The following is an 11,053-nucleotide window of genomic DNA, read 5'->3' on the forward strand; positions in this document are numbered from 1 at the left end:
CTCAAGTACTTATTCCAATCTTTCATGCACTACTCTTTTGGAATTCTAACAATTTCTTAGTTGGATAGGCTCATGTGGGCTATTGTCCTGGTGGGTTATTGTCTTAGTGGACTATTTTCCTAGTGGTGTATTGCTCTAGAGGGACTGTCCTTGTTGGCTATTATCCCAGTGACCATTGCCCTGGTGGGAAATTGTCCCGGCGGAATATTGTCGTAATGGAGTTTTTGTCCAAGTGGGATATCGTTCAAGTGGGTTAAAGACCTAGTGAGGTATGACCTACATGTAGTGGGGTATCACCTTTGTGGAATTGCCCAAGCAGCAATGATCCTGTTGGCTTGTTGTCCTAGTGGGATATAGACCAAGTTGGATGTTGTCCTATTAGGGTATTGTTACACTGGGATATTGTCCAAGAGGGATACTGTCCTAGTGGGTTATTTTCCTAGAAGGATATTGTCCTAGTGGAATATTGTCCTGGTGGGTTTTTTTCCTAGAGGGATAGTGTCCTAGTGGGATATGGACCAAGAGGGTTGTCCTAATAAGGTATTGTTACACTGGGATATTGTTCAAGAGGGATATTGCCCTATTGGGTTATTTTCCTAGTGGGTTATTTACCTAGAGAGTTATTTTCCTAGAAGGTTATTGTTCTGGTGGGATATTGTCCTTGTGCATTGACTTATGTCCTAGTGGGTTTTTATATATAAAATATAGCATAGCAAAAGCTGGCATTTATCTAGTGGACTTTTGTCTTAGTCAACATTTATAGAAAAAAAGTTAAATTTTAGTATTACAGGTTATGTTGTATCTATTACAAAAACAGTCTAACTAACGTGTGCTACGTTTTGTAAATGTAAAGTTATGTAAATTCTCCCGTCAGTCTAGCATTACATAGATAAACATCTGATGACGAAAAAATTATTCTTAATCTACGATGTAAATCAACTTTACTATCATATGTAACAGAATTAATCTGAACTACTTTGGGCAATTATACTTCATCTTTTGTCAACTTACTCAGAAAGAAAAACACCACCTTTTTACTCAAATATTTCATTCATTAAATTATTTCCAGGTAAAATTGACATTGATTTTATCATTTAAAAAAAATCATATATGGAAGTTTGTTTAAACGTTTGAAATCACAGTTATTGCCTTAGAACATGTAATCTATCCTTCACTAAATGTTGTTGCCTTTTCTGCTTTTTTTTTATTTTTGTATGTAAAAATGCTTGTTTTATCGTTAAATTTAAATTATTTTACTTTTAATACTTGATAAATTCATGATAGCAATCTTTCAATTAACTCCCTATGACACCGTTATAGATATATATATTATTGAACACATTTTATTTACAAGTTAAAATATATATGTTTTTTCTTTATTTTAACCATGTTTATAAATATTGTTTTATTCACATTTTATTAAATACATAAATACATCTAGTATGATATAGAAATTGAATAATATCAAAGTTAAGACCCAATCATAACAGAAGCGTGTTAAATGCGTCGTTTTTTTTTAAAAGTTACCTATTTCACTTTACCACATTAGTAAAGATTTTATTCATTTAAGTTTATGCTGTATCAGGGCCTTTCAAATCTTTTAAAAAGACCCTGGATGTATGTATGTACTCGGTACTGGTATCTTTTTTTAACAAAAAGTGTTGAAATAGGAAACTTTAAACGAGGCAGGTCACTATAACAAGAAGGTATAAGCTGTTTGATGTACACCACCTTTTATATATAAATCAGTCATAACGCGCAAGGATCTGTCAGGACCTTTGTTTACAATACACACATATTATAGCGCAATTAGCAATTGTCATAGAACACATATATAAATGACACGAATATATTTCAAATTACTGAAGCACCTCGCCGACTGACACGAAAGCGGTCAGCTCGCGCGCCGCGCGTTGTTTATGATAACTTTCCCGCCTATTGCACGCGCTCCGCAGACGACACGGCACCACTGCTTTGACGAATAATTTGTCAAAATATGAAATATTGTGCTGTTGAAAACAAAACGGTATTTTTCGTCAGGCCTAGGGTTGCTTTCTCAAATATTGCGATGCTATATTTTATGAAAAAATATTAATTAAATGCAAAGTGATTACCTAATCAAACGATTTACATGCAGACTGCTTTTCCTTTTGTTCGTGTACGTCTTTAAAAACTAATATTACGAGTTAAATGACAGGAAAATGAATCAAAATAACACGTTTATATGCATATAAATATTATCAAAGTATTTATGCACAAACAGCTTTCGTCACATGTATTTTTTTAGATATTAAAATACTATTGAAACCTTTGTTTTCGAAACTCATCAATGTGCTTCCTGTAGTTGTTTTGCCTCTTAATTCGGCGCGTTTGTTTGTTACAACTCAAGTGCCAGAAGCTAAGTTACTGCAGAAGTAACCTTGGGAAAAGCGATCACCATATTCATGAAAGACATCCGGTTTCATGTACAATTTTATTATGCTGTTCTTCAAGAGAGCTCAAAGAGCAGGCGCTTTTAAAGCGAGATTTACGGTAACGGGAAAACGTGTATTTCATTGACAATTTATATAGAATACTGTAAATTTGAATAGTTTTGTCGCGAGCACATGTATTTCTTAGAAAATTTATAGAGTACTCTGTAAATTTGAATTGTTTTGTCGGGGGTTGTTGAGCTAGACTCTTAAAGGGACAGAGGGACCAGAAGTATATGACCATAGATTGTTTGACCAGGCACACATGACGTTATTAACCAAGTAAAACATTATTTTAGAAGCTATAAGCTTATTGACACACTCTCGAGTCTGTCCCTGAAACCAGGCAGTACTAAGCAATGAGTGTAAAGACCCTTGACAGGGTTTAAACCCACGCAACCAGAAATTTTAAACAGAAAGCTATGCAAATGATAATTAATAAATGCACTCTTAATTGAATATTGCATGTTTGTGCTATTATTAGACTAATTTGGGCAAAAAGCGTTGCAACGCTTTTCAAATGTGGATTATTTTCACGATTAGAATAACTATTCTAGAAAAACAGAGCAAACGAATGATCTGAAATATTTCACACAAGGTTTTGGCCAAGAACTACATCAAATGGTACAAATATCTCGACAAATATTTTAGTCCAGTCATGTCGATAAACCTCAGTAGAGTCCCTTGAAGACAAATGAAATTTATCTTGGTACTTACAGTATAGAATAGTATTTAGTGCCCTGTTCGAATATAAGTATGACTTGTTTAGCCCTCTGATCCTAGTATAATATTTAAATCAATCAAGACACAAATGGTCGCTTGCGCAGCTGAAAGAAATATATCAAACGCTCAGACCACGTGCTTATTATTAAAACCGCTTATGAAATATTAAGTTTTTATGTTAAATAAACCACACTTGGTTCCTTTAACATTTATAGAAAGATGTTTTGACAATCTATATTATCGTTTTTGACATTTATTTCTTTGTAGCCAATGCCATGTTCGTACATTCCTGGTGTCCCAGCACGGCTTTAAGAATGCGGTGGCTTTTGTTTTAGCACAAAATCTAGCAATTCGCTACGCGATGACTTTTAGCGTCGCACCGCTTTTCAATTTTGGGTAATTTTCACAATAATAATTATCATTCTGGAAAAACGGAGTGAGTAAATAATCTGAAATTATGCATATAAGTTATCAGTCTATAGAACTACATTACATGTAAATGAAACAATAATCTTGAAAAAATATTCCAGTCCCGTCATGTCAAAATACCTCAGTGGAGTCCCTTTAATCTTAAGTGGAATGTTATCTTTTTTGTTTACTGTCAATGACACAGATAACACACGGTTCCTTAAGCTGTACTGCATTAGAAAAGATGAATTTGTTACTATTTTGAACATATCTTTCTTTATTTTGTTTGAGAATCAATTTAAGCTGCAAGGCATGATGATTTTCCCCTCTATTTTGAATAGATCTTTTGGTTTGTTTGAGAATCGAATTAAAGAGCAATAATTTTGGTCCGTAATTTCCCGGGATTGCACGCTGTATATACATATAACTCATTTTGAAGTTTATTCCCACCGGATTGACCAGCGTCCATCCATTAGAGATCGGTAAAAACCTATCATATATAACATTATATATACCTTATTTATTTTTATACAATTATAATATATATCTATCATAGTTATCAAACACGAGCAATCACAATTGGGCCAAGTTGTAACATTTTACTAGTTCGCCGACCTGCCCGTACCCGGGTTGCGAGACGGCTATCTTGGTACAGTTTTGGGCCAGTGATTACATATAAAAAGTAATGTAAAATATATGTCAGTTTGTATATCAAAAGTTATTTTATACATTACATCGGACGCTATAAATATCACTTATACCAATTTATATACTTCTAAATTGAAAAATAACTTTACTAAGTAGGGGGTCATAAAAAAGTGACAAATGGTCATAAAAAATGTTTAGCTGTATAAAAACGGACGAAGCATAATTCACTTTTGTATTTTTGCAATTTCAAAAACTTGAATAAAAATGCTTTAAATTTTTTCTTCTGAAATTGTAAAACGTTGTTAAATATTTAAGGACCCCTCAATTTCGATGTTTAAAAAAATATTCTACATATTATATTTCATAACTTCTTGATGAAATAAAAAGGGGGGAAATTGCTCATTTTGATACTTCAAGTTTAATGCAGTTAAAGGCTCATTATGCCTCGGAAACAAATGAACTTTTCCTTCTTTAGAAAGGACAGAAATGAGCATTTCTTTAATAAATCTTGGCTGCTTATCAACTGGAGAAAATATTTGTGATAAAATTAGCAAAAAAGGAAAAAAAATCATTTAGCTCCGATATAAAATACTATACCACTTTAAGTATTAAAATTGTGAAAATGCAACAGGAGCACAAGATTGTCCAGAAAGATGAGCATCTTTTTGGAAGCTATATCAGACCAGCAAAAAGATAATAATAAAAAAAAATAGGATGCTTTTGAGAAATAAAAATAAAGCATTTATTGAACATAATGAGCCTTTAATCAAGGTACTATCGAAATGCAGCAATGATATAATAACTTTTGTTTTTTTTCCATAAAGACGCTTCATCGATTAATTTAAAAATTTTCTTTTAGCACGTGCAATATAGATGTCTTGAATTTAACTTCTACCTATCATTTAATAGGTTTTTAGTATTATATACACAAATTTAAATCCGTCCGGAGTCTATATCGTACTTGTTAAAGAAGAGTTGATCTATTAAAAGGCTACGCGGATGAATACATAAAGGTCCGGCCGCCAAATCACACGACCCAGAATTGACACTAATGTTTGTTTGTTTTCTGTCTATTTTAGTGTATCAAACATAGGTCTAGGTGTCAGGCTAAATAAACAAACCACGTTCAATTGTCAGCCACCAGTGACAGCTCTGATTCAGATATAATACATGTATAGTCAGTCATTAGCTAATGAATATTCATGCATTAATAACTAATTGATAACTAGTACAATTTATGACACTATTGGTTTTTAATCTATGTACCTATAGAAATCAAAACATTTATTTTACGATTATAAGTTGAGAGAAAAAAGAAAGAATAACAACAAAACAAAAAAAAACCCAAAAAACAACAAATACCCTCAAACCCCAAATACCCCGTCATAAAAGAGATAATAAATAAATAAATAAATAAATAAAAAAAAATAGAAGAAAAAAAATAGATATAAAAATAAAACAAAAATTACCCCTTCCCCCACAATAGAAGCAAAACAAAAACAACAACAAAAACCCAAACCAAAAATCCCTCTCACCATAAAAAAAAAAGAAAAAAAGAAACAACAACAACCCCCCCCCCCCCGAAGAGAAACAACCACAACAACAACAAATTCCCTTATTAAGGTAACATATTATTTATGATCACGTGATAAAGGGATTCAAATTGACTACAGGTAGTTACAGGTAGTACACCCATAATTATTTTCCATGTTGTTTTCACCGCTGCGCTCTCCTTATAAAAGTTGTTATAATACCTACGGTGGTGTTAAATAATAGCAGTACACGGCATGGACCTTCCGGTTCGAAACCTCTCCACTTTATTTTAAACAGAACGGAAGCACCGAATGTTTTGCAGTTTTTTTACCGGAAATTTAACCCCGCCGTAAAACTAAGGGAGAAAGTCCAATTGCAACTGAATAAACGGTGCTAATTTTTTATTGATAATTTTCTCTTTATAAAAAGATCCGAACTGGCACGTGCTAACTAGAAAATTAATGTTTAAAAATCCAGTCATTTTTCTATCACTTTATTTATACTGATTTTAAGATAAGTGGATGATTTCATTTAACACAGTTATTGGCGTGATGTTTCAACTTTATAGATGCGCACATAAAAAGGTGGGTGGAATCAAACCGACGTTCAAATCAAACTTATTTTTTTTCCCCCAAATTACACTACATTTGTAACCTGGTAAGGTCAAATTATGTTACCATAATTGAACTAATCTCTAACAACTATATAAACAAATTGTCAATGGACCTCCATGGGCGGGATGGTTAAGGTCGCTGACTTCGAACCACTTGCCCCCTCACTAGGCTTGAATCTCGACGGGCAGTTTGGATTCATTCATTGTAGGAAGCTATCAAGGTAGCTTATGGAAAGTAGGTGGATCTATTCAGATGCCCTTTCGTGCCTGAAAAAATGTACGAATGACACCTGAGGTCTTCCTCCACCATCAAAGCTGGATAATTGCCACATGACCTCGACATAGTCGTTAGGACTAGAAATCAACTGTGAGAAGTAGTCTTGTATCGAGTCGGTCATAATTTCGAGACCTGACCAGTTAAACTTTCGGTTTAGAAATATCCTATAATAGAAAAATATTAATAAATGTTAACAAATTTTATTAAAGAAGCTTTAAAACTAAGAAATTCAATTTCGAACTCTCAATTGTAGTTCATCCCCTTATGAAGTTGGTAAGTTTATATTTATTATAATCACTTGCCATACATATATTTATGTGATTATGTTGTTTATATGTATTCACTGCATGTTAACAAGGCGATGTACTTTTGTATAAGTCTAGAAAATAAAAGTTCTGTTCTGTACTGTTACTGTAATAAGCATTGTCAGCATATCAGTTAATTTTATTTAATTTTTAAGTCTATTTTTAAGTTAAATTAACAAGAATATATTAAAGCCACAAAGACAATTCTCTTCTAACTCCCGTTACATTAAAAAAAAACTTTATATACAACGTACATGTATTTTGCTAATTCATTTAGCAGAATCTTTTTTAACAGTTATTATTTCAGTTGTCACGGCATTTTTTTGGTAGCTTCTTTATAACATATTCTACCTCTTAACATTTTTTTCAGCGCTCGTGTAAAATTTTAAAGTTTAAAGACAAATGCGAAAACAAAACCTGCCTCTAAATATCAAACTAAAGGAATATCTATTTGTGTAAATAATGTTGTCTATTTTTCATTTTTTAGTGGTGGCTACTACTTTTACATAAATGTAGTTGTTTCATAGAGCGTGTTAACTTAAAATATGATTTTAGATATATTAAATAAATAAATAAATAAATAAATAAATGCTATCAAATTATGCACTTTTATACAAAGCGTTGAAATATTTTTTTCACGATTTTAGATTTCTAAATACGATTTGGGAATCTTCAGTTAAAATGTTTGTATTTAATGTTTTCAGTGATTCTTTTTCCGTATATAAAGCATGCAAAACAAGAACAGAAACGCGAAATATAAGCGGAATTTTGCCTTTTTTATAAGAATGAATACAAAATCATGGCGCATTTTACGGGCGAAAATTTTAACAGCCCGTTCTGTAGATAAATGAATCGTTTATTAACAACTGATGTTTGCATTTTAAGTTAGAAGAATACATAGAGTGTCTTTTGAAATCCTGGTAGCCAATAATCTACTCAAATTACCTGTTATTTCGCTGAAATTACCGATATGAGACAACCATCCCCTTGTTGAATGCCGGTCGTGTGCCTGCGCGCGACAATATTTAACCCCGCCCACAACACGCGACTTGACACTTAACGCGCATGGGCGACACTTTATGTACAACGTATCAGCCAATGGGTGTCGATTTACCTGTCGCCGCAACGTATGATGCTGTTTGTCAAACGCAGGTACTTTCGTCTGGTTATGTATATAAATGATATCAATTCAGGTGATATGATATGAAAGAGGCACTTGTATATGATTTAGCCGGATGAAATTATAATAAATATTTCACACAAGTAAAGAAAAACGTGGAGAGTAACATTAAAACCACTTCTGTGTTAAAAAAATTAGAGGAACAGATTTAAAAAGGAGACAAATAGACATTGAAAATAAAAATAAAAACGTGTTTAAACATTTATGAATAGACTTAAGAAAATATAATAAAAAAGATCGGAAGACATGGCGAGTTTAACCGCTGAACAAAACGAGCAACCGTCAGACTTCCGGTACGATATGGGGTTCACATCATATCCTGTTCAAGCACCAGATACGTTAACAAACGGCGGACTACAATACCATGAATACGACTGGACTCAAGCCCCAGACGCCGGAAGTGGGGCTCGATCAATGTACCATTTACCAGAAAGCATTGACGGATCATACAGTTCTTATATGGGATATCCAGGCGTTCATCATGGTGATGTGGGTTTAATGTCGACGCCAACATACATTCCAGCCACTGAAATGTCGTTCTCTACCCCGTTATCGCACGTGCCGTATCCAACGCACGAGAACTACTATCACTCCGCGTACAGCTCAGTTTCACCAGCCAGTAGTAGCGGTTCGAATAGCTCGACGAGCACAAGTAATGGACAGAAACCTAAACGTAAACGCGTACAATCAGTAATGCAACGTAAAGCCGCTAACGTTAGAGAACGCCGACGTATGTTTCATTTAAACGAAGCGTTTGACGAGTTAAGAAAACGTCTTCCAGCATTTAATTACGAGAAAAGACTATCGAGAATCGAAACTCTTAGACTGGCTATGACTTATATAGCATTCATGAAAGATGTTTCTGACGGAAAGGAACCTGACAATGTTAAATTATTAGAAATTCAAAGAAAATCGGAACAACTTTTGGACGGACAAGATTGTAGTGACGTTGACTTAGATGATTAAAAAAAAATATTTGTGGAGTTTGAACAATTTGGTCGGAGGTCTACAAAAGTGCAATGTGATAATTTTTGTGTTCATTCATATATTTTTATTTTGTTTTTATTTTATTTTATTATTATTTTGTGTGCGTGTAAATACATTGGTCAGTTGATGATATATTAATTGATGTTTAAAGATAATAAATGTACTATGTTTTTTATTTATGTGTTCATAAAAATGTGGCAAGCTAGCTCAAGAAAATAGTGGGATTTCAAAGTCTTGTGTTTTTATTATTATTATTATTATTATTATCGGATTCTTTAATCTACCTTATATGTACTTCATTTCAAAAACATAATTTAATTTAACTAAAATATTATAGAAATGCTTTTTAAGAAGTTTTAATAGTAAAAAAAACGTTACTTTCTATTTTGCAACGAAAGCTTTAATTCTTTTTTCGTTTTAACACTTAATGAACCGAAACCATGTAAAGATATGATTTTCGATGTATCTTGTAACAAAATATCATTTCTTAAATTTTCTTTTATCTCATAAAATGGACAGTATTAAATTGTTTGACAATGAATTGCAATTGTTTTTTGGGGAAAGACAGTAGGTAAAATTTTTGGTTTATAAAGTTACTTCGAAGTGACATTTAAAAATTTTTTTAGGGGATAATTTCTTTTTATATGTTGTTCATTATTTAAAGACTATGTTTGTAAACGTCTCATTTTATGGGTTGACTTTTTATATATACATGTATCTTTAAATATAATGTATTAAAATGGCTTAGTAACTTAGTAACTTATTCTATAGTTCTTGAAAAGCATACTGTTGCAATTCGATTTGTCTTGCTTTATTGAAGAAATTTATATATATGGGTTATTCTCATGTAACAGTTATATTTGTACGCATTAAAAATTAGATTACGTAACTTCCTCTGTTGTAGACATGACGTCATTTCCTGTATAGATAAAGACTGAAAGTTTGAAAATATAGCACTTTTACAAGCTTGCTTAGGAATCTACTGATTTGCATTTTGATTTAAATGGCATTGATGATATTTTATTATTTTGTTGAAATATATTTTTTCATTAAAATTGGAATGTCATACATTGTTTTTCAAGTACTATGCAAATATCACATTTTATAATTCACCAAAGATTAAAGGAAACATTGTACTATGTCTTTGTTCCTTTAGTATTGGTTGAGCTAATGATTATTATTTGTCATATAAACTTATTTATTATTTAAACATACATTTAAATGTATGTTATATGTCTTCCATGACGAATTGTCTTCCTTGGCGAGTTGTCTTCCTTGATCTCGAGGTAATAAATGATAAAATTATAAACGTTGTTGGTATTTGTTGCCCAAGACCCATTTTAAAAAAATATTTACCTGTTACCACTGTCCATCACTGTTGTGGGCTCGAACCTCATTAGGGACTTTTCATGTGAAGAAGCAATCAAGCTATCAGCGTCTTTGGTTCTACTCAGGCGTCTTCATATGTTTTATAATGCACGAAGTTGCACCTCGTCATATGACATTTGCAGAGTTGATGCAACTTTAAACCAAAGGATATAATTATTATATAAAAAAATATAAAAGATTAAAACTGAAATTTGCACATTGTCTTAGAATATAAAATCGATAGAAACACTCGAAGAATTTGCAGAATATGATTAACTAATAAGCCAACTTATATGACCGTGTTTACATTCCTTATATCGATTAATTGCGACCCGTTTCACCATATGTTACAATGTTTCAAAACTAATCTATGCAAACACAAACTAATTTTAAACATAGATATTGATGCTACCTGAAAAAAAAACTGTGGCTGGATTCGACTTCAGTATATTCAAGAAATGACTTAAGATTGAAACCATACTCGCGTCAACATGAAACAAAACCCAATACGGTAGAATGTATCAACACCCCAATAATGTA

General features: G+C 32.4%; 1 protein-coding gene across 1 annotated transcript; it reads left to right on the forward strand.

The window, feature by feature from the left end:
- The first annotated feature begins 8,152 nt into the window (after positions 1-8,152).
- LOC132747559 (protein Fer3-like) lies at positions 8,153-10,454 on the forward strand. The gene has a single exon (XM_060736969.1). It carries the CDS (start codon positions 8,405-8,407, stop codon positions 9,122-9,124), a length of 720 nt encoding a protein of 239 aa, XP_060592952.1. The 5' UTR covers positions 8,153-8,404; the 3' UTR covers positions 9,125-10,454.
- The last annotated feature ends 599 nt before the right edge of the window (positions 10,455-11,053 follow it).

The sequence above is a fragment of the Ruditapes philippinarum genome, unplaced genomic scaffold (assembly GCF_026571515.1).
Source record: "Ruditapes philippinarum isolate M1 unplaced genomic scaffold, ASM2657151v2 ctg205_1_1_1_1, whole genome shotgun sequence".
NCBI classification, from domain to species: domain Eukaryota; kingdom Metazoa; phylum Mollusca; class Bivalvia; order Venerida; family Veneridae; genus Ruditapes; species Ruditapes philippinarum.

Excerpts from the sequence above, each read along its gene's own strand:
- LOC132747559 (XM_060736969.1), top strand. The coding sequence starts at position 8,405 with ATGGCGAGTTTAACCGCTGAACAAAACGAGCAACCGTCAGACTTCCGG.